Source organism: Haliaeetus albicilla, chromosome 21 (genome assembly GCF_947461875.1).
Source record: "Haliaeetus albicilla chromosome 21, bHalAlb1.1, whole genome shotgun sequence".
NCBI classification, from domain to species: domain Eukaryota; kingdom Metazoa; phylum Chordata; class Aves; order Accipitriformes; family Accipitridae; genus Haliaeetus; species Haliaeetus albicilla.
Genome location: NC_091503.1, coordinates 14160203 through 14185217, shown reverse-complemented (window position 1 = coordinate 14185217; position 25015 = coordinate 14160203). Strand labels below are relative to the sequence as shown.

The window sequence follows — 25015 nt, the reverse complement described above, 5'->3', positions numbered from 1 at the left end:
ATCTTCACTTTCACACAAAGCTGGCTAAAACATGGGAAGCAAAACAGGTACTGAATGAATGCACTCACCCATTCTAAAATACTAGAAGGTTCAGGAGTACATAATATAACTTCTGCAGTTAATTTGAAAAAAATTCTAGGTGGTTATAACTTATCTCTGTTCTTCAATGACTTTTTTAATTACAAGGTCAAATACATTCTGAAGTTGAGATAACAGAATTGCCTTTCCCTGACCTTGGTGCAAAAAGGCGTAGCTTCCAAAGAGACAAAGAACCAAACAAGACAGAACTACTATTAAATAGATTTGATCTTCCCTCTTCCCCTCTCCTTCTCCCAATGGGAAGACATTTTTCTACCTCAGATGGAAGTTGAAAATCAACACCAGCAAATACTTGGAAAACAAAGTTATTTGGCAGTGAAATAATCATAATAGTGCAGATCTGATTAAAAATGGTGTTGGCTTTCAGACCCAGAACAACTCCTGACGGTTTTGTATGCCAGTAATATGATGACTAGTATTGAGATGTGCAGTTGCCTACTACTTTAAGTTATAATCAGTTGGTATACAGAGTATTCAAAGAAAATGAGAATTTAAAAAATACAGTGACAAATCTTGCTCTGGTCACTCACTTTCTCTGTTCTCATTACTCAGTCAGGAAAGAGAAGATAAAGTGTTGATTTACAGAAAAAAATTAATACGATACTATGGAAACCAAACATTGTCTAAAACTGTTGATTCCTTTTTCTAATTTAAACATTTGTACCTATGACATATGGGAGGAAGTCACAGCCCCCAAAAGTTACTTTATCAACAATGAATATCAAAATCTATGTGTGCAAGAATAAAATGATATAAAGAACTAATTGTTATAGTCTGCAATTCAAAAACTTGGCCTGATTTGGAAAGCTGTGATTCTTTATTCTAGCAGGAATGCTTATTGCTCTTGTAAATGAGGGTAAGCTATGACTTCTGACAACATTTAAAACCTGTACTAAGGAATATTAACTTCACAAGAGGTTCTCACTAGGTTTCTTGCAGGGAACAACTATATTTTTTCATCAGCCACCGGACTAGAAGAAACCACATGAACCAAAGCCAAAGTGTCAAGTATATTAAAAACTTTTTTTCCAACTTCCTAAATAACAAACCCAAATCTAAACAAGCCAAACAAATAATCAAAACTTACTCTCAGTAAAGTAATTTTTTTGGTGAAAAACTACATGACTTAATATCTACATATTCATGGGTTTTAAAAAGTAACTAATAATCAGATTAGTTGTTATAATTTAAAACAAGATGATAAATCAAAAGTCAGTCTTAACACCAGTGCTATTTTCACTGATTTCAACGATGCCATTTTAGTTTCTGAGAAGGACCTGGTTTCAAAATAGTCTTCGTTAGTTACCTTAAGATGGTATGCTAAGATATCATAAACAAAAAGAGCCTTATATCCTTGTATTTTCTTACACTTATATACATATTAGGAAGTGCCTCTAGAATACAGAATTTCTCTCTAAAAAAGGAAAACAAAAAACTGAAACACTAAAAAAAAAAAGACCACATTCCTGTAACTTTGGGAAATACTAAGTTTCACATCAGCTTTTAGAAACAGAAGCCAAACTTACTGAAGAAAGACTTGAGTCTTCATGAATGCTTCCAAACAAATCTGGAGATGAAACATCAACTGAAAGACTAGGAATATTGTTTCAAAAGTGAGTAGTATAGTGCTTTTGATTATCTGATACATGGTGGATTCAAATGAACAGTTGTAACATAAGACCAGAATCTTATTTCAAGCCCCCTCACACTAGATAATAAAGCAGCCCACATTGCTCAGTTTTTCTAAGATGTCCACAAAGCCTGCAGGAGCTTTGTGGAGAGACAGTACTATTCTAGCTACGGACCTTTCCTTCTTAAAGCATTTCTATTTTCTATAATTTCTCTGGTTTGCCACAGGTTCCATTTTGTTTTTACATCTATCCAGCCAACAGTCATCCAAACAGCCAAAAAAAAGTAGCATTAGGAACACAGTTAATTTGCCTTTTTCTAAGGCGTATTGCAGGTACCACTATTTGCCAGGTCTCTGGCTTTTCACAAATAAGTGATTGGTACTCTTGGAAACTCAGGCTATTCTAACTTGTTTTGATCTCTAAAGTAAGTAGCTCATAAGCAATTATAAAACAAACAAACTTTCAAGAATTTAGCAGAAATACCAACAGAACCAGTCAAAATAGAAGGGAAGAAGAGAAAGGCAGGGGATGTTTCTCCATAACTAGACGTTACTTAGTGACAAGAACAACTCATTCCATGTAAGGTCATGTCAAAAACAACATACCTGCTTCTACAGCACACAACTCCTGTCACTGATTAAAATGGTGTAATACCATATTCATTATCTTGTACAATATTTATTACATGATGTTACTCGATTGTTTGGCATGAAAAGTATCTGCTCTTATTTCAAAGCATCACTAACCAGAGGCAAAAGTATTCACAAGAAATATGAAATACCAGAGGGGATAAAACCACACCACCACTGAAATTTGAGACTTGTACCCACAATTTCAGAATATTACACCTAGGTCCTATTTATTTTACTTACTGTGCTGTATCTATGTCACCATCAGGTTTGGTGCTCAGTTGTTCCAAACAGTCTATGAAGACCTAGGAAACAATAAAGGAAGATCTACATTTTCTGCCAGAACTAAAAAAAATTTCTTAAATTCACTTTTACTACAGTCAATAGAAGCAGAACAATCATCATCACCTTCCGTTGTCTTAAAACTTACATAAATACAGTAACATTTCAGTTACATCTTTTGAATGCATAGTTTCCACTTTATATGCATCACAGTTTACTTGTAACAAAACACAGGAGTTTTTAATCCTGCTAAGTGATTCTCATCATGCATGGCTAAAATTATGCAGTCATAATCTACTGATTTGCAAAGAAGGCATTGTTAATAGTTTTGAAGTATTCAATCTGAACAGTTGATCCCAAGTAAACATTGCAGAAGCAGCACTAAAATCCATTTGTTGCTTTGGCTCATGATTTCTTATTGAAGAGAACAATAAAAATGGTTCAAAAGCCTAAAGCATGCTATTATCTAATTTCAGATATATTTTTTAAAAAAATCAGACTTTGTTACAAAGAACATTGGTTTCTGATAGAAAAATTAAAAGCTAGATCTTCAGCTGATGAAAAACATCATTGCTCCTTTTACTGCAGTGTATCGATGTTAGATGACATCAGCTCAGCAAGCATCTCAATCATCAGTAAAATCTTGAACAGTCACAATCAGTAAAATACTTGAATATGTCACTTATGCTCTGAGGATCTGATATTATCAGATTCAGCTAGTAAGCTGTACACACTTTTAAAGTCAAACATTTCTCAGTATTCCAGAGCGTATCAGAGGAATAACACAGTCATCAACTTAAGCTACCTTTTGGGAGGTGGGCAGGGTGGAAAGCACACATTTTTGTTGATCACTTGTGTTCACAATTTCGTACTTAAAAGTGCTCAACCTACCTGCATGATCCCAATACTTAGCTGGCACACATCCTCCTGTGTTTTCTGCTGCTGGAAAACCTGAAGATGCAAGCATAATATTTCAGAACACCTTCTTGTAGCCTTATTCTCAAGGAAGGCCTGAATAACCTATCCCTAAAGAGATGACACAATTATAGGAATGGCTGCTGGGACACAGTGTTTTCTCATGGGTCATCTTCAATTTTCCCCCACCCTAAAAACGGGGAGAGAGAATAGAAGCGCCAATAAACAGTCTGACAAGCATGAGGAGATAACACATCAAAAGGACATAAGTCCCAGTAGCTAGTACATGTGATATGTATCATTGCTGGCTAATAGAATTGCAGCAAAAGCTCCCAGGATATTCAAAGATCTTTGGACCCTAACAAGAAGGATTCACCACGCACTTAAGATTCTTTTGAATTAGTTCATTAAGAAACTAGACAAGCTAACCATAAAAATTGAAATAGGGGAGGAGAGAGAAACAATACCCATACAGAGGGACCCAAGGGACTTTGGAAAAGTGTTAAAACTTCCTTAGATCACTGAAACCTGAAAGAAAACATCAGTCAATTTGGGTCTCAAGGTACTAAGTGGATCAGGACAATCAGGACTCCTGATTTAGAATAAAGTTTACAGAAGTAAAAAGCTGAATTCAAGTTCTGTGAGTAGTTTGGATGGAACAGTGAGTGAAAAGTAACCCTAGGAATGCCCCCCCCGCCTTTTTTTCCCCCCCTCATGTAAATAAAGTCACATCTACTGCTATCTGAAAAATACATTAGTAACTTTTTTTTTCAAAAGAACAGCTTAAAAGATTTAAATATAGGTCCAGTCTGCCCCATACACACACGATTACCACTAACAAAGGAAACACACAGAATTCTAAAAGCTAGCAGCAGTGAAAAGGGTGTACGTGGAAAAAAAAAAAAATAAAATAATCATTCTCTGAAAGGTCTTGTTCTGAAACCCGATAGTAATTTACATAAAAAGAACAAAAATAAAAGCATAAATCAAAACTTACACTGGCCTCTCCAGGTTTGCAGTCCAGCACAGTTTTAAGAGATTGCAAGGAATGGATAATGCACTGTTCAAACTGGGATGGCTAAAAGGCAAGTGACTTGTTAGCTTTAGATAAGCATGTCAAATGTATAATACAAAAATATATAAAAACTTCCATGCCATATGGTAAGCTCTTTATTTCCAAATTATCCCAAATGGGGGGGGGGGGGAGAATCACAATTCATATATTACCAGAGGACCCTTTTGTAGTGATGTACTTCTGTACTTAAGTTCTCTACAGAATTATTACCATGGACCAATGTACTTTTTTTAATCTGAATGAGAGCCTTCTACATCAAACAGTCTCCTCTAAAAGGGTCATGAAAGATTTTTATAGCTTGTTTGTGGTTACATATATTGACAATTACATTATAGATGCCTGTGACACCCTCCTTCCCCCCCATCTTGATCTAAGCTGGGATAGAATTTCACCTGGGATATCTGATATTTCTGCATTTTATTTCAGTAAAAGGTGTCTAAGAAAAATGGATTGAAAATGCTTTCAACATGGAGGAGAAAAAACACTGGTTTGGGAGGCTTTTTTTACCTTCAGGTTTCCAAACCTGAAGTATGTCTTGTATCAATTTCACTCTGAAAGTGCAAATGAGTTCACAACATCAGAGTCATTAGTCAGTTTTTCCTTGTCTTTCTCTCTACCCTGTTAAGTCACACTTTTTTTTTTTTTTTTTAATTAGGCAGGAAGCTGTTGTACAGGGGTGAAGTAGAAAGGTGTCACTACCCTGGAAAAGAGGGACATCATCCTATTGGAGATGGACAAAAAAAAAGCTATTAAGCCCTGTAAACCTGCTTTTCATCCAGTAGATGGTTTATGGCATGTCAGCAACTTTAGGCTTAGAAATAACTTTTATTTCTGTAAATGCTGGGGTGGAGGTGGATCACGAAAGTGATGCCTGCATGGCAACCTGAAAATCATGAAAAAAGCCACTAAGACAATCTGTATTTATTATTTTTGGACCCATTTAAAAGAAAAAGAACAGCACTAAAGGGCTGCTCTTTTTTTTTTTTTTATTTCCGCATAAAAAACCATCACACCTCAGAAGAAAGCTGTTCAGATGTGTTAGTCTTTGGATATTATGAAGCTGAGGAAAGTTGGTTCTGTGCCTTACTCTATCTTTTACCTGGAATATAAATGCTAAAGGGGTTATCAACCAGTATTTCCCTCAAACTTCTAATACAGTTTCTATGTGAAACCCAAAATGTCCCCAAAGTGACTGCCTGGCCCTTGTTTATACTGGTTCATTTTTGCTACAATTTTCGCTATAATATTACCACAATAAACTCTACTTTAGTAGATAAATAACCCTGCTATGACAAAACGTAGTCAACTGCCACCATTAAAATTTGGTATGTCTCAACCACGGTCTCAAAAGGTATCTAGGGAAATGCTGCATAAAAGGAATTCATGGGTGGTTTCTAAATACAAAAACGACTTAAGTAGTTTTTAGACGAAGATGGGTTAAGGATACAGCAAAAGCATAAAGAAATAAAGCTTTTGTGGAAGATCCTTCCTCCTCCCTCCATTTTACAAATGAATAGAGTGAAAAACAGAAAACTTAAGGGACTTGCCCAAGTCAGTGGCAACTGAAACCAAGACCTGAAGCTGTAAATCTGGTTATAATACAATTGCCCAACAATACTCCTTCCTACAATGTGTATATTGTGATTGCTTAATGCCCTCCTACTCAAGTTCAAACATGTATTTATAGAAGCAAATAAGAAAAACTAAAAAAGTCTGTGGAGCATTCTCTTAGGTAATATAGACAAAGCAACTCTCCCTCCCACAGGCCCTTTCTGCTTTCGCAGATTGTTTTTAAGGCACACCTACAACATGCTTGCTGTATTTTAGGCATTACTCATTACTGTTTATTTCCAGAAAGCATCTCACTAATTTATCTGAATTTGGTTTCAAGTCATTTGTTGTTGGTGTGTAGGCAACCTCCTAAATTAGTTGCTTTTCAGTTCAATTTCTCATTATAACATAAAAGTGACCTATTTATTTAGCTACAGACCAATTCCATGGTAGTGTGCCTACTAAGTTATGAAGCATTTTGATGTGAACTGAACTTGTTGTGACCTCAAAAATAGTTTTTTATTTCAGTAAACCATCCCTAAAATAACAGGCTTAACAATGAAAGTTATTGTTCATCTCAGCAAAATCATGCTAGAGGTCAGCAGTAATTACACTGATACATTTAAATAACCCCACTTAAGGCAGAAAGTTATGCTACATATCTTGATGTCCAATTCTTATTTATTTTTGTCTCTCAATATATGGCACAAATCTGCAAACTTTTATTTATGCTTCCCCCCCCTCGTTTTGCACCTTCAAAAATACTGCTGTCTAGTAGTACCATTATCACTTAAAGTTATTGCAGACATAATAGTTTAATAAGTATAAATAACAATTGTGGAAAAGGAAGAAAAAAATAACTGCGTTTGGTGATGGGATATGTTAAGAGTGTTGTAAGTAAGTAACCATACAAACAAAAAAATTTCATATTTATCTTCCTATATTTTCATGTTTTAATAAAACTATAGACACCAGTATGCATGCATATAGGCAAAGTCCAAAATAATTCAGTTTTTGGAAAACATAGAAGCCAGTTTCATTACACTTGCAAAAAGAAAAAAACCAGCAAAGAAAGTGCTTACAAGACACAGAAGTATACCCACCAACGATGTCAAACCTTCATTGTCAACAACCCAGTCTTCCTTTTCAGCCAACCTCTTTATATCTGTAAGACAGAGCAAGAGGGGGAAGGGGAGAGAAGGAGATGGTATTCATTTTCATTATTAAAAACTCCTTGAACTTGAAAAGATAAACCACAGACATTGGGACTGCAATGACTAGGCATACAAGCAAATAGCACTAAAAGCTTCAAAGCTTTCAGCATTCTCAAATGACTAAGAATGGAACTCATACATGGTATGCTGGTGACATCACATAGAGAAGCATATCTATGATACATGGCAAGAATTGCCTGAAGCACATCTTTTACTGGAAAGCTTAAAATTAAAGGAATATTGTGAAGGCTTTGGGTTTGTTTTTATTTTGTAAATTTTTAATCACAACATAAAATACTGCATTTAAGAACCCAAGTCTCTAATACATTATACTCCAGCCCTTAATTAAAAATGAAAGAACAACTGCCTATCATTTTAACAAAGACAGAAAGGACAGCATATAATTCATATTCAGTAACTATAAAAGAGGCACACAGTCCCCACTCAGGGTCAAGGATCCATGGTGCTACACTTTCTTAAAAAATACATGAAGGTATATGCAAAAAGCACTCTCTTCCACTACCCAGAAGGTGCCAACTTCTATAGCCTTACTGAAGCTAACAGGAGCTAAGTCAGGATGTGAATCCAAAGCTCGTGCACTGTAAACAAAATTCCTCTAAGGACGCATGCACTCTGTGTCATCGCTTTGGTGGGGGGGGGGGGGGGGGGGGCTTAATTGACTTATAAACAAAACAAAGATGAACTGCATGCAGTTCTTGGGGGCTTTGGCATCCAGTTTTTCCATGCACTTGGAAATTGCTCATCAGAGCTGTCCGTACATCAGGAAACTCCCTTTCAAATGGGCAAAAAATTCAGTGAATTACCACCTCTCCCCAAAATCCAAGAAAAGAGGATAACTAATGCATGCTGAAACATACCTTCACTATCTTAGTGCTTTAATTAGCTAAATTAGGAAGCTTGGTTATGATGTCATACCCTGCAATTCTACATCTCATGGAAGTATAGGCTTAGTGAAGGATAAAAAGTATTATGAATAGTTACTCTGTTCATGTCCCTATTTAGTAAACCTCTTAATTCAACCGATATTCTTGCAAGGCTTTAGATTGCACTGGTCAGGCTTTACATGTTTTTGTGGCTGCTTACTTTTGTATTCTGTTCTGATCTAATACAAATACAAAAGAAACAAATGTCTTTCTCGTATTTCTGCTCACCAAATTCCAGTCAAATACATTCATGTAAACCCCCTCTCTAGTCTGGCATTCACATAATTTGACTTTCATGACCTTTATGACCAGTGATCACATATGAGAGGGAAAGAACACAGACTGCTTCTCAGGGTCAGCATGAGTATATGGTGTTTATCATAAGACAACAAGAAAACCCTGTGTGTGGGCAGATTTGTCCTATTTAAATAGCTAATGGTAGAGAACCCTGTTAAAAATTCTAACTGATCTGAATGCCTTTAACAACTTAACACATGCAGCAAGAGATGAGACTGAACTTTATATTAGCAGTCTATGCAGCTCATATTTCAGATTATAGAGGTGAGATTCAAGTCCAGGACAAGCCTTTTTGACTTATATATTAAAGACATAAATAACTGCACCTGACATCCATTTACATAGCTCCATGAGAACAACCATTAACCATTCTTTCACTGGTTCCCTAAAAGTAACAGTTTTTCCAAGGGCCCAACTAACCTGATCCTGTCCAAAAAAACCTATCTAAACACATTCAACATATGCAATTTAGCTTTAGCTGATAAAGAACAAAAAAAAAAAGGGTCCCATAGATAAGGCACACATGGAATGAGAATCATCATACAGGCGGGCATCTTTTCTCTTCTCGTGTTTGATGCTACAGCCAATATATAGGACTGCTTCACTGATAAGGGATGGAAGCAGCAGTCAAGGAAGGCTGCTGTTATTGGCTAGATCAAATTGATATACATTATCCAGCCAACATAACATACTGGCATCTTCAGGGATCTGATCTCTTTTGATTCAAGAAAGAAAAGTATGAATAAAGATGTTCAGACCAAATAGAGTATCATTCACACATAGACTGGTGAATCTGCTTTCATAAAAATCTAAGGTACAAACTACCACAAGAGTTTTTCCTCCACAGAACATATATAGCCAGCAATCAGGACATAAGAAGGAGAAACGCTGGATCTGAACAAAGACCTAGGCTATCATTATGACGCAACAAATAGCCAAAACTAGTAAAACGGCAGACTTTTTGGCCGAGAGCTTCATCATTAATCATGTATTGGAGCTCTCTGGACTGCACTGGAGAAACTAGGTGGATAGCTCAGAGATTTGATAAGCTAAGCATTGTCAGCAAAATAGTCTGGAGATAGATACTTCCTTTGAGACTGCCAGGACATTGGAGGAATCACTCATAATTCCTAGACAGAGGGCAGTCAGTCCAATATGTCTCATGTCACATGTCATCCTCATGTCACAATAAAAAAAACCCCCACCAAAACCCAAAATCTTTTTCACCTACCATTAAAAAAAATATAATTGATCTCAATTGTGCTAAGTGAAGAAAAGCAAAAGAGACATCCTCATACTTTAAGTGAAATCTGAAATAGTGGTAATACTTTCTGTATAGAGTTTTAAAGAGACAAGACAACCTGTGTACTTGTATGGTGAACTAGCTTGACATTAATGCAGAAAAATAATGTTAATGCTGAAATTTGATTTAATAAAAGAATTAAGAACCAAGAATACAATTCAACATTGTATCAAACAAACTACAGAGGCCTTATGATTTGTTGTCACCAAAACTTTAAAGATGTGCTTAATATAGGCACTTGTGCTTAGCACACTTAGGGCTTGAGTAAAACACTTAGCTTCATGTCAGCCTACAAAATAATGATGAATCATATGTTAAAGATTAAAACCTGATTAGATTGTAAGATTAAAAAAGCCCCCCCCCCCCTTTTTTTAAAAACGTTGAGGGTAATTAGTCTTTTGGAAAAAAACCCTGCTAAGTGAATTAGTAGATCAATCTGCTCTGATTTTGAGACATTTATTTCTAGAACATTTACTTCATTCACATTTAAGTTTCAGAGTTGATACAAGACGGTAAGATGAATGGTCATTGATGCACATAGAGTCACATTAGATTTGGAGAACATGTTACTGGCCTTGACAATCCAGACATTTATGACAAAAGCTGTGTATACAGCAGGAAGCCTGGGGATTATAATGTTAGTAAAAGGCCTTGGAAAACACACAACTAAAATACTTCATAAAAGACTGTGGATTTTTTTTTTCTTGGGGGTGGGACATTGCTTATTTAATTCCTCACTTTATAGAAGAACCCAAAAAAGAAAAAAAAAGATCATTCCAATATGGGAAAGCTGCATTATGAGATAAATCACCTGCATTGTAAAACTGTCTTAACCCAAAGGAAACAGATTAAACAACTGTATTCATTAGACTAAGGGAAGAAAAGACTCATAACACACATTTCTGTCAGAGAAGTAAAATACTTGAGTAACTGTTATGAGATATTACACAACTCAGAGGAGTCCACTGCCACTACGTATCTGTAACAAACATGGTTATCTTCCAGAACATGATTTGGCCTAATCAGAGGCAAAAATCATGACAGTAAGCAGAGAGACCTGCAGCCTTCTATTACCTTCAGCTGTGTGTTGTAAGGTCACTATAATGCAACGTACACGAAGGTCCAAAATAAGATCCTGGATGATCTGAAGCATATCATTAGGTATCTCGAGTGCAGTAAGAGACTCAGAACTAAGCCTGGAAAGCAAATAAAGTTAGACTGAAGTGTAAATCTGCAGGGTTTTTTAAGCTGATACAACTTCATTTAATTTTTTAGATGTTTTCTGTGTATGTGAATACAGTAGCTCCATCCACAGTGTATCTTTGAAAACTGATTATCCCACTCAGAGAAGATTAATTATTTGCTTAATTCATAAGCTTGCAAATACAGATTTATTTTTCTGTAACATTACAATAGTGTCATCACAGCAACATGCCAACTTTTCCCACTGTCCTTTTGTACTTCCCCACCTGCCCTTCTGCATCCATCTCTTGTCTTACAATCCAACACTAACCTTTTTGGAGCAGAAGTAGCTTTTCTGCTGTTTTTATGTGAATGCCTAGATCAAATCCTAGGTCCACAAAAGAGTTTGAGATATTGTTTACCCACATTACAACAGTAACAGCCATCAAGCTGCCATAAATGGTGATGTGGCTGTGCATCAGATTGCCAAGAATATATTCATTTAAGAAGCCAAAACACAGCTACTGCATCACCTGCGGAGTGAAGAGTAAATTCATTCACTGTTTTGCTCCCAAATCTGGGCACAAAACACCAGCTACTATAGCTGAGGATAGAAACATTCATTTCCATTTTTTTCTTTAGAAATAACAACACAGCAGCTGCTTGCAAGGAATAGCATCTTCAGCTTTTAACTAAAAGGCTGCAGTTGTGCTCAGACTTTAGTTAGGGGCACAAAGAGAGGTTCACTGCTTTTATCCAACTCTTGGATATTTAAGCAAGGACAATTCAAATGTAGTCATTGCTGTTTGCTCTAGTGCTAATACTGAGCAAAGCACAGGCACCAGAAAATGCCAAAGAACAGGAGTAGGAAGGCACAAGCAAACAAGTTTGAGTAATAAGTGGAACACTTCCAATCATCCACCTGTAGGCTCCAGTTCCTTACCCCTGGTGTTGGGCATAAAACATCAAAACCCCACCTGACTGCTATCTGCTCAGCACGATGACTGATTTATATCACATAAATCTGTACTGTCTCAGCTGTCCAGGAAACACAGCATGTAAATACCCATCTGTGAGAAGTTTAAATGACTTTAGACTGCACAGAAGTCCTGTACTTAAAGTTGATTCCATTTCTAAGGGAGCACACAGCTGTCACATCCCTAAGACCATCTTTTTCCTCATATAACTCACCCTAACATATACATACCTTTCTAACCTTACAATAAGGCAAAAGTCTTGCCAGCAACGGCTTCACTTTATTGCACAGCTCTAATTTATCCTCTGAAACCTATTCATACTGGGCAATGACAGAATGGGGTACAAGTGCAACCACCCTACTTTAAGCTGTGTGATACACAGAAACAACCAGAAAAATTAAGATCACACAGATGTAACGACAACTCCTTGTTACCTAATTTTGTAAGTTTTAGCATTCTTAAATACAAGCAGAAAACAGCAAATCATTTGTGAGATGACCAAAAAGAGTAAAATTTTATCGTGTGCTTCATAATGACTATGTTAGAAACTATAAAAATAAGACAAGCTATTGCATAACTTTGCAACAAGTAAGGTTTTTAAGCAATGCGTAAACTCTTCATGAGAGGAGTCCACCTTCATCATTGGTGTGAGTCACAAGAATTTATTAGATTGTCAAAGTGTGTGGGCTTGAAAAGAAAAGTACTTGCAGCACTTCCAAAGACTTCTGACCTGGTCATCACCACTCGGTACCCCACCATGGTATGTTCACAGTTCCTCTTCTCCAGATTGCCCCTTTTCTTCTCTACTTTTGACTGCTTTGAACGCTGCTTTGCATTAAAGCTCACTTTACTAAAGTGCCAGCACAGGCATCAGTAACAACATCAGGTGGGGAAAAGAGTGGGAGGGAGAGAGAATTTCCCTAGTTCAGTTGTTCATTACCAGAGCAGTATCCAGAAAGCAAGAGGAGATTCTGTAAAAAACAGAGCCATCATATATCCTGTAACCTCAGCCTGGATCATACCTCAGATGGCAGGACTCTGAAGCACAACCAACCTTTAGAGAGTCTGCTGGTTAAATTTCCAAGCCAATATTACAGATATGCCAGTGTGAAATTCTAGAATTTCGTAATTTGAGTGAAATTGGATTGCTTTTCATAAGAGGGCAACTTTTTTTTTTTCCTAAATGGTTAAAGTACAGATAATTTAACTGACAACAGACTTTGGAAAAGCGTTAAGCGGACTTGACAACAGGCATGTATCACTGCTAGCTCCATCCCCAAGAACATCTATATGTGATTATACCCCTTCCTTTTCTTCCTCTGTGCTTTGCTTGGTACCTACTTTGAAAACTGCAGATAAAATGTACAGTATTATATCCAGGTATTACTCAAGTTTCCAAAAGATAATGACAATTCTTATATCCTCCACAGACAAATGGAAGCGAATTCTGTATATTGAGACATTTTGTAATTAATGACGTGCACGTTACTAAGTTCCTAAACAAACATAAGCAGAATGACACTATAAGCAGGAGTATCACCTTCCATGAAACAACTGTAAAAGAAAATTATGATGTAATAAATATACTATAGTGAGAAGCATGCTATTTTCACTCAGTTTGGCAGAGATGGGAAGATGTGTAGCAAATGCAGCAGATAACCGCTTTCTACCCTAAAGAATCAAATCCTGTTTCATTCATGGAGTGTCTCTGCTGTGCCAAGCAAATATTTTATTCAAACTTTTTCATAAGATGCTATGGAAAAAAATGAATATATCATTACATAATAAGGCTATATCATGAGACATTATTAATTACACTTCTGCATAGAATCTTAAGTCTGCCATAAATAATTTTTTTGTAATCCTATTTTTGAAAATGTTAACATTCTCAGTACTCAGGGTATTTAACGCAATAAACAAAACAATTTGTCTTAAAGCACACATATTCTAGGAATAGCATCATTTTGTAGCTCCATGGATCCATTTACCTTACAGTCTGGATAACATGTGTTAGCCACTGGCCAGAAAGTTCAGATTTCATCTCCCAGCCACCATACTGTCTTGATTCTCCTTCTCTGAGGCTGAATGGAAGCAAAGCTCCACGGATAAGTTTTACCAGAGAGTGCATCACTTCCTGAATCATTTTCTGCATCGGAAGAAGGGAAGGAAAAATCAAGCAAAAAGCTCTATCAATGTGCTTAAGCAGCCATGTACTTGCTATATACAACATCTTGGAATGTATGATTTACAGATAGCTCCACATGGTAGAGTACAGAAGGAGGTGTAAGGGCACACAGATGATTTAAGACATCTGATTTTCGAGGTGGTGACACTAAAGTATCTTGCTGTGAAGGACAACTGAAAGAAAGCAAGGTTTTCCCCCCATAACTTACCTTGAAATCATTTTGTCTTTGCCTAGCGTTTTTCTTTGATCTTTCCATTTGGCCAGATTTTTCAGCAGTCTTGTGAAAATGAGAAAATTGAAAAGTGTAAGTATCTCATAACCACTGTTAAAATAATTCTGAAAAGGGGGGGTTTCAAAGTGAAGAAGTGAAAACCAATGAGTTTATGATGCAATTATAAAAACTAACTCATGACATCTCAGAAAGCAAAGGCTATCTATCTCTATCAATAAACTCTACTTACTGTAGGTCAGTGTGCTAATGTTTAATTCTGAGGAACAATGTGCATTTAAGACAGAGACAAGCATAAGAGTAGCTCAAGCAATACAAACTTCATGAGGTCAAAGTTTTCTCACTGCAATGTTAGTGAGAGCTAAAACATATATAGTCCAATTATGCATCAAGTCTATATGAAGAAACTATTTTCTCAGCATGGAAGCTGCGCAGAGAAGGACGTCAATGTGAAGTGGGAGACACTTCTTGGAATGAGGGCAATTTGGAATTGTAACATGTGAGGGGGAGGGCTGAGGGTTTTCTGTTTGTTTTTAGGAACAGCATTTTGTTGACAATGCTGTTTAATTAAACTAACTGTAAAAGAGACTCTGCAAAATAATCAGCATCTTCATGGACAGTTCGCTTCTTTGAAAACAGAGGAACGTGAGTACACTTTGCATGAGACAGTTACAGTTGAAGAAAAACATGGTTTGACTAATAGTCTTCCTGTTTGTAGTTCTAGCCTTCTGTGGAGTCTACTCAGAACATGGTAGAGTATATTAAGTAAAAGTTATTTCAAATACTGGGTTAAGTGCAGATGTAGAATTTTATAGTTAGAAAATCTCCTATTTTATGTATGTACAGCAACATCTACTGGACAGGAAGTGCAATAACATGACAAGAGTGTTCTCAAAGAGAATCAGTTTATTTTCAAGCCATTAATTTGAAATGCTGTCTTTTTCAAATTCCCTCTTTAGCTAAAGCATTTCAGACTTCTAATGTAAAATAAATCCTTTGAAGTGAGCAAAAACTAGAGAAAAATAAAAGTGCTTAACAGTTTTGGAAAATACATAGCTATGAAACTGTTGTACTTTAAAGCTCTGAATTACACAGTTTCAGACAAGGAGAACACTCGAGTTACCGCTGCATGTAATACCCACTTCTCTCTTCTAATGCCTTAAAAAGAAAATAAGCTCTATTCCTTTAAAATTCAGGTAGCTTAAAATTCACACTGTTTTACAGCTGGATTAAAGAACAACAAAAAAATTCACAGATCTTTTGATATTTTTTTTTCTTAGTGGTTTTGCTGAAGACCAATCTTAAACCTTTCCTGCACAGACAGACCAAAACTATCTTGTGGTAAGACCAACGGTTACTACTCACATATGTGACTTCACCTAGAGTGATTCAAAGAACTCAACTTTTTAAACTGTTGAAAATACCACGTAAATCTTCAACTGACAATATTTTAAAGCATATCACTAACCTTTCAGAACTAAAAAGAACACCACCCCAAAACTCCCAAACACCTACAAACTGAACAAGAAAAAATACAGTTTGAAATTCATATGTGGGGATTTTATTTCCAAATTTTTAAAATGTCTTGAAGATGTGAACAAGCTAACCGAAATGACCCTCTACCATTTTCACAGGAGTTCTCTTAAAAAACTGTAGCAATCACCTTGCTTCCTGAATGACAATAAATAGCAAGCAACATGGTAAAAGAAATTTCTTCATAGACAATTAAAATCTGTATGGTTTCTGACAGAAAAACATATAAACCTCAAGTCTTGAATGTGATGTGGTGACAGATATTCCTACATGCTCTAGAAGAAGCCCTCTAGTTTATGCCACCTGCTCCTCCCACTCATTCACAGTTGATTATGGCATGCAGAACACACAAAAGGAACTGAGGGCATCATCCCTCCTCTCTCCCCAAGAACTTGAGGGGCTTCTATAAGGACCAAAGGAGCAGAAGAAATCAAATATATGGGGATTAATTTCCCACAAGCTCAGAATCTGGCCCTACAGAAGAAGAGCAGATGTACCTTAAAGACTAACAGGGAAACTACCACCACCACCTTTTTTTTTTTTTTTTTTTTAATACATGGAAATAATGTTTTGTTCAGACATGACATAAGATCACTGCATTTTCCACTTGCAGTCATTTTCATGAGCAGAATTTCTCAACCTTGTTTACAGTTCAAGTCTGTTTCTCTAGAAATTGCTTTCTTTTTCATTGTACTCAAGAGAAAAAAAAAATCACAATAACTTAAGAAGTGAATTTGTAAAGTCTAATTTCCAATGGTACTGTTGTCAAATACAAAGGTTGTAATTTCCCTTACGAAATTCATTATTTTTGTGAGAGTCAACAGTACTAAGGTTTATTCTTGATTCTACTTCCTCCACTGAATGTTATGAGTAAATGTCACCTTTCTTTTGATTTTTATCATGTAAAATGAGGATCACGAATATGATGCTATAATGCTCTGCATATTGTGTTCAACATACAAAGGGCTATAGTACCCATTAGCATCATCATATGAAAACATTATATTGATTTACAGACAGTGGCAATAAATAGGATGACTGCTTGAGAAATTAGTTCTTTAGTCAGAGAACAGGAAAGTGACAAAATAAGCTTCCAAATTCCCTTTTCCCAAGGTTATTGTTTTATTTTCTACAAAACTGCAAAGAATAGTAGAAATCTATGGCTGCAGTTCTGCTTTAGGGATAATTTTGTAGTGCAGTACTGTAGCTGTGAGGACCTCAGTATTTAAGCACAGCAGGACACTGTAAGCATGGCAGGATAAAAGCAACCTCAATAAATGAAGTGATATAGCAACAGTTAAACAGAGAAGTTTTAGATGCACAAACTTTTACGTTTGATATAATAGCTGATCTGAATAATATGCATGTCCAAAAGCTTGCTTATTTTCCACCTGCTCTGCATCATCCCAACTATCTCTATATCTCTTTACAGACCAGAGGGCTTTTTAGGACCCAGAATGAGCGAGTCCAAATTGCAGTCAGCAGGACTTCCCAGTGATAGCTATGCAGATGAGGTGTGAACGAGTGCCTTATCATCTGTTGATGGAACAGAGTGCTGCCTTTCACTACACTTCAATCATGTGTTTGTCTTTCTCAGATTTGCTCCTTGGGAATATGCCATCACTACAGTTCTTCTGGAGAAGAAACAACATGGCTTGAGAATCAGAACTGAACTCTCTGTAAAACACAATGTCATTCTGTGACCAAATTTTAGCAATAACACAAACCCCAAAGCTACTGTATTTATCTGGTAATGATTATGATGGTGAGCTGTATACTACTCCTACGAAATTAATTGTGAGAATTATCCTTTCAAAATCTGTTAATAGTGTGCATATAAAACCAGCACATCATGAATCATTACTTTTTTTTTTTCTGTTTCTTGGAGTATCAAGATTATATTTACGTAATTTGTAAAAACCATATCATCTGAGCAAGAAGGACTAGAAGCACAGGTGATGGCAGCCGACTGCACTTCCAGACTAGACTCCCTGTGTATACTGTCTGTGTATACTGCTCTGGGCCTTGGTCATTTTGCAACTCTGATCTTCAACCTATCCTGACTTCCAAATACTTAAAGCTCGTGAAATGAGTACTCTTGTTCCAAAGAAAGGAAACAATTTTTTTCTGTATGACTTCGTCTTTTACACATCTCTATCCTTCACGCAATTTGCTATTTCTTCAGATCACCAGTGAAGGGCAGCTGGCCCACTATGAGTAACAGGTGAAACTACACAGATACTGACTCCAGCATCTGGAACGCACACAGACACACCACTGGCAGAATTCTAAGTAATTCCACTGTATGCTTTTATTCTTTTAAAAAGAAAAAGAAAAATCTCACTTCTACAGGTTAGTATTGCAAGACACCTTATAGTCAAGGTAGCATCTCTCAGAAGCATAAGAGTCTACATATTGTTTTATAAACCTCTCTGATTAAAATAAGTCATCACTTCTTCCAGTGAAATATAATATTTCAAAGATAATGATTATGGACCTTTGTAACTTAGAAGTCTTTTATATAGAACAATCCATACCTCACTGAATAAACTTCCATTCACATAAGAAATCCAGAGCTTCCAGAAGTTGGGCAGCTGACTTACAACAAGTTTTGTCAACTTTTCAACAAATACAACTTGCTGAGGAGCTTTGTATCGCCAAGCTATAAGGGGAGAGGGGACAGAAAAAGAAAAATTAAAAAAACCCTTTGAATTAATAATAAAAAATGTACCACTAGCTTGCTGCTGCTTTTTATTACACAAGTGACGATACAGTGTATAAATAAAACCTTTCAGGTAGGAATGAAAAAATTTAAAGCTTGGTCCGTATATATGTACACAACTGGTACACATACAAGGTCTTCTTTTCTCATATGCTTACAAGGTGCCAGCACTATGACAGTATATAAAGAAAAGGTCCGTTTGTAGGGGTACCTAATGCAATCTACCCAACAATCCATTCAGATGACCTTCTGTCTTCAAACGACTCTAAAAGGTAAGGTAACATGAAAGCAATCAAGACATTAGAAGTTTCAAATGATGAGGCGGTGACGTTGAAGAAACAGGGCTGCTAGGATATGCTAGTGATTAAGGCAAACAGTGGGAATTGGAAGATCTGCTTTATTTAAAGCTTAAAAAAAATTTCCGCTGTGGCCTGGGGCAAGTTGCAACCTCTCATCTTCATTTCCATTTCTTTGGGAAAATGTTTTATCTGAAAAAGAGGGGAGATTCCAACATTTTTGTTAAACTCTGTAAATGTATCACTAAGTATATATTGAGATTCTTGAAGAACACCTTCATGACATATAATACCATGGCATCTCTCACTTCATGAACCTACTTACACTCCTGATACACTGGCTATTAAAACTCATCCGGAAAATAGCTTACATTTTGGCAGCAGATTACTTTTCTCAGTTTCTTATCAAATAGAGCAAAGGGAGGTTGTGGGGGGGAAGGTAAAGAGAAAGCTGAAAAAGGGCAGAAGAAAGGTGCCAATTAATACAGAAAACGAAGGAAACTGTGAAATACTTTTCCATAACCATCTGCCTTCTCCACTAAAACTTCTCGATTATGATGTTTTAACAAAATAGGGTATACAGATAACGTTAACAGTGGTAAGAGACTTACATTTCAACTCAAGAATTAGAGTCTACTTTAGAATGTTGGGAAAAAGAAGTCACAGATTTTTGAGGGAAAAAACCCACCAAAACAAAACAAACCAAATGACATTTAAAGAGGTCCATGTTTCTTGGATATTTTTGGTATAAACTCCGGTCTTTTATAAATGATAAAATTGAAAACATGATGTTATCCTACATAAGTGTGGAAACGCAGAAAAATGTTGGGTGAAATTGCACTTTTTGTCTTTAATCTGTTAGGAAATATTGCCTACACAGAACAGGAATTCACCAGTTCGGCAAAAATAGCTGCCTAATAGCACATTGGGTATGCTTCACCAGAGCCTCACTATTTTATTGTGTTGGTAACCAGTCTTGAATCTCCTTGAAGTACAGCATGCTTTCAGCAGCATACATTCGTCGAGGTGCAGGTCAATTACTGGTCCATTTCTTTAGTGGACAAATAAACACTTGCACTACCCAAAATGTTCTTTTTCATCGTGGCCAAAAAGTTTAGGAACTCTGGATTAGTATTTGAAAATAATAAAAAAAATTACAACGGAAGCCCAAAATTTGGAGAGAGACTCTGACGTAACTGAAGTGTAACTCTGCTGATAGAGATGCATCTGTTTAGGAGGCATGAAAACTTCATGAAAGTTCAACCAGCAAAGCTCATAGTGTGGACACAGACAGGATGTCAGAGCACTCCATTTGCCAGCATGGTTTATGACTGACAGAGAACTGGTCTAGACCCAGTAGCAAAAAACCTCCTCTTATTAACATAGGCTGTGACTATGCCACAAAGCTGTGCCAACACTGCTACAGCAACAGAAGCTCTGTAAAACCAACAAACCCCAAGTTCTAATCAAAGATTTCACCTCCTTTGAGAAACCATCTCTTCTTTGCCAAAAGCTCCAGCACCAACCCAAGGTTAAAACCAGGGATGTCTGTTCCTAATAGTAAACACACTGCCAATATTTACTTCACATAGGAAATTCTTTTCCCCTCGAGAAAGCATACTTCTGGCCTATTTCAGAGACTGCCTTAGTCCAGGGTCTGCAGACAGTAGATATTTATTAGAAGAAGCTACTGCAGATCATGTCAAAAGGACATTCTGGCCATAAATTCAGGATATTTTGACTTTTTTGCTAGAGAAAGCTCTGATCTATATTAAAGCAGAAATTTTCTTTTATTCTATTTATTCTATTATAATCCGTGCTATAACATCCTAAAGATGAAACTGGAGCTATTGCTTATATATCCTCGTGAACGTATGCTTAAGTAAGAGCTGAATGTCATTTGAATGATACAGTTTTGAATTCAAAAGTAATTAGTTCAAACAATCTCATGGACAATCATTGTCAATCACACTGGGGAAAAAAACGACATCAAAACACCAAAAAACCTCAGAGACGCCATTCCTTAAATTTGCTAAAAACCTAAAGGATGCACAAGCAGCCTTAAAACAGAGAACATCATGGCATATTGGGAATGGCAGCTCCTGCACAGGTATCATAAGCGGTTGGCTTGCTTTGGCTCTCCACTCAAGAGAAGAGCGAGGATGGTAGAGCTTTCAACTGTTCCTAAGCATGCAGTGGGCACATACACCTAAATGTCAATGAACTCAACTCAGAGGCAACTCATTCTAACTCTAGGGTCTTCCCAGTGGATTGGGCTACTAAGGCATTATGATGATCCGATCCCTCAGTTTTCCTTTGAATATTGGTTTAAACTGCTGGTTACAGAATCTGTAAAGCTTGCTGAAGACTTATCTCTTCCAGTTTGTAAAAGGTTATGGATCCATAACTAAGAATCTAAAAGCAAAGATAACCAATTGAATTGAAATTGCCTTCCATAGATGCAGCTAGTTAAGCAGAGATACATGCAAAAGAATTCAAAAAGGAAAAAATAAACTGGATTTTGGATGTTGCTTGCTACATTGTGTGGCATGTGTATTAGTGGATGGTATCCAAGAACAACCAGCAATTTACTGTTTTGCACTGTAACACTTGTCAATCAATTTCATGCAAGACTTCAGGCTGAGAAAGGACAAGGGTAACAGTAATACAGTAATGTAATTACTTGGTATACATATATATTTTGAAGAGTCTGTCTAATTTATATTTTGAAATCCAAACATTCAACCTCAAACTGTGACGCAATTTAATTGTCTTGCATGTGAAGATACACTGTGGCAGCACAAGAATGTACAATTCTCATTATTCTTCATTCTATGTTCTTGAAAGAATCCCTTCATTCCTTCTCTTGCTCAAAAAAATCAGATACTTACAGATGTTTTTTCAAGGAAGAACACAAAATTGGGAGAAGAGCAACATCAAAGCAGACCAAAGTCAGAAAGTTCTTCATAAAAGCCTGCTTTCTGCAAAAACGTACTTTGCTATGAAATGACCTATCCTGTGAAAAACGTGTTCTCTGTCTCCTGTGATGTCACCATTGAAAGACTCCTGAGATGAAGTTGTTTGGATAAGGGTGTTGAAGACACATATGACACACAAGGGCTCAGCTGGTTGTGGACACATTGCTCAAGCTTAGTCACACACTTTTGTTTCCCCTTCTGGGTTTACGGAATTAGAGAACAAGGATCATATATATGAAGTCACAGAAGGAGCAAATGCAAGGAGAGTCATCTTAGCAAACACATGCAAAAGGTTTAAGAGCAGCAAAAGGTGGTAGGCAGTAGATGGTTATGTATGCAAAAAAAATAATTCTGGTTTCACAGAAAAAAAGACTCCTATTACCTTGTCTACATTTTAAGAAGCAGATTTCAGTTATGAAATGCTCTTTGCTTGCAAAAAACACAGAGGACCCCTTTAGTAAGCAATGGTAATGCATGAGAAGAAAGAATTTTATTCGGTAAGAAACCAAAACAAACACACAGAATGTGGGTTTCTGTTTGGGTTTCTTGACTATACCACACACTGGACATAGGGAACTGCAGCTTTGATTTTTCCAAATAAAACAGATACCTACCATCATCACGGCCAGACTGAAAACTGCTGCCCCTTTTCAATGAAGCAGTTTGACTGAGATGGCCAATTGGTGATGAACGCACATCACTGTCCAGGTCTAACATGGGGCTGTGGAGCAATGAGTTGCCTAGGGAGAGAGGAAAAAAAAGTTATAATGAATTTGCAAATCAATTGACATGGAACTGCATGCTGCACATGGAATTCTAATTTAATTCTGAAGTGATACAAGACAATAGTCTTGCTTCATTAGACTGTCTGTTAATCTACATAAACGCTATTCAGTAACACCACTATTGACTCCAGTAGAAAAGCCAAAACCACAAGTACCATGTGGGAAATACCATTCTTTGGTCTGTATGTTTCTCTGTTTTTACTTTAAGTAACACGCTACAATTAGTTGCTTAAAAGCCATAGATAAATACGTATTTATGCCATTAGTGATATGGCACACTTTTTTTCTGGTGTATGTCTAAATATTCAACAGCAACAATTTCTTGTGCCTCCAGATGAAGCAGTTAAGGGCAGAGTGTTCAACTACTTCTTAGCTGTTTAACCTGTTGTCCTGGTTTTGGCTGGGATAGAGTTAATTTTCTTTCTAGTAGTTGGTATAGTGTTATGTCTTGGATTCAGTATGAGAAGAATGTTGATAACACACTGATGTCTTCAGTTGTTGCCAAGCAGTATTTAGACTAAGTCAAGGACTTGTCAGCTTCTCATGCCCAGACAGCAAGAAGGCTGGAGGGGCACAAGAATTCAGGAGGGGACACAGCCCAGACCGCTGACCCAAACTGGCCAAAGGGGTATTCCATATCATGTGAAGTCATGCCCAGTATATAACTGGGGGGAGTTGGCCTGGGCAGGTGGGGGGTGGGGCAGAAATTGCTGCTTGGGAACTAACTGGGCATTGGTTGACAAGTGGTGAGCATCACTTGTTTTGTATATTCCAATTCTTTTATTATTATTGTTATTTTATTATTGTTATTATTATCATTATTATTTTCTTCCTTTCTGTCCTATTAAACTGTTCTTATCTCAACCCATGAGTTTTACCTTTTTACTTCTGATTCTCTTCCCCCATCCCCCTGGGTGGTGGTGGGGGACGTGAGTGAGCGGCTGCGTGGTGCTTAGTTGCTGGCTGGGGTTAAACCACGACAGGGTGGGGCACAAAGGGTTGAGATAACGACAGATCTGACCAGAGCATGTTAAAACTAATTTGTTACAAGCATTCATTATATTAGTTTAGTAGTTGCTAGTCACAATGGCCATTTATTGGCTCTTAGAGTTGTGGCGCTCGTTTTTAGAGTTCTGTTATATATCACGTCACTTGCTGTATATAGTCCCTGTGCTGCTGCTTATCATCTGTGGGAGGTAGAGTTCAGGTAGAAGCAATACATCCATCATGAAGCAGATGAACTAATGGCATTGTATGCTTCTGCATGTCTGTAAAACATTCAACACTTATACATATCCACAAACACACAAAATATTTCCCAGTGAACCAGTTACTGTTACCAAATAATTATTTTTTTTTCTCCTTGGGTGCCTGTCCATATGTAGGTCACTATTACCAAGTCCTAAGCAATGATCTAGTCTGGTAGAGGTGGATACTTGGAGTCTAATGTATATTTTGGAAAATAACCATATCATAATGAGTAGAACATGATGATTTTTTAATGTACTGTAACATTGCCAGTATTTCTCTTAAAGTCTAAATTGCTGCTTCATGCGTTTCACTATACAGATACATTTCTGAAATTAACCATCAAAAATGATTTCAGCATTGGCCAACTGAGCCATAACAGCTAAACTTCAATTAATTACAATTCATAGAATTACAGAACAATCCAGGTTGGAAGGGACCTCGAAAGATCATCTGGTCCAACCTTTTGTGGAAAAGGGAGCCCAGGTGAGATTATCTAGCACCCTGTTCACTTGAGTCTTGAAAACCTCCAACAATGAAGACTCTACCACATCCCTGCAGAGGTTGCTCCAGTGATCGATTGTTCTCACAGGAGAAAAAAAAAAAAAAAATTTCTTTCTTATATCGAGATGAAACCTCTCCTGGTAATTCATGCTGAATTTTGTAGTGAGAATCTTGGTGTTGAGTTTATATTGCTTGATCTTTTCCATCAATACCTACATTCACTTAAAATAACGGAAAGGCCACACAGTAAGAGCACCAGCTGCAACATTGCAATGCTCAGATTCAAGAGTAACACAAAGTAAAAGGGATTTGGAGAATATTTATTCTGAATTTATGCTGCTGTCAGACCAGTATGGCAGTAAAGATGTGCCTAGTCACTTTACTTCAACAGCTGTGGCTTAGAGAGCAATATTAAGTATTGTGAAACTTTTCACAA

The 25015-nt window shown here is 36.8% G+C and overlaps 1 protein-coding gene across 2 annotated transcripts in view; it reads right to left on the bottom strand.

Annotated features, from left to right (window-relative positions):
- Positions 1-25015, bottom strand: part of EXOC2 (exocyst complex component 2) — a 137298-nt gene that overhangs the window by 42294 nt on the left and 69989 nt on the right. For both annotated transcript variants that reach the window (XM_069808981.1, XM_069808982.1), the window contains exons 12-21: positions 22657-22782; positions 18584-18708; positions 14493-14561; positions 14088-14245; positions 11015-11136; positions 7286-7347; positions 4554-4634; positions 3533-3592; positions 2603-2664; positions 1626-1692 (exon numbers count right to left, since the gene is read on the bottom strand). In XM_069808981.1, coding sequence (XP_069665082.1) covers positions 1626-1692; positions 2603-2664; positions 3533-3592; positions 4554-4634; positions 7286-7347; positions 11015-11136; positions 14088-14245; positions 14493-14561; positions 18584-18708; positions 22657-22782 — 932 coding nt within the window. The remainder of the gene's footprint in view (positions 1-1625; positions 1693-2602; positions 2665-3532; positions 3593-4553; positions 4635-7285; positions 7348-11014; positions 11137-14087; positions 14246-14492; positions 14562-18583; positions 18709-22656; positions 22783-25015) is intronic.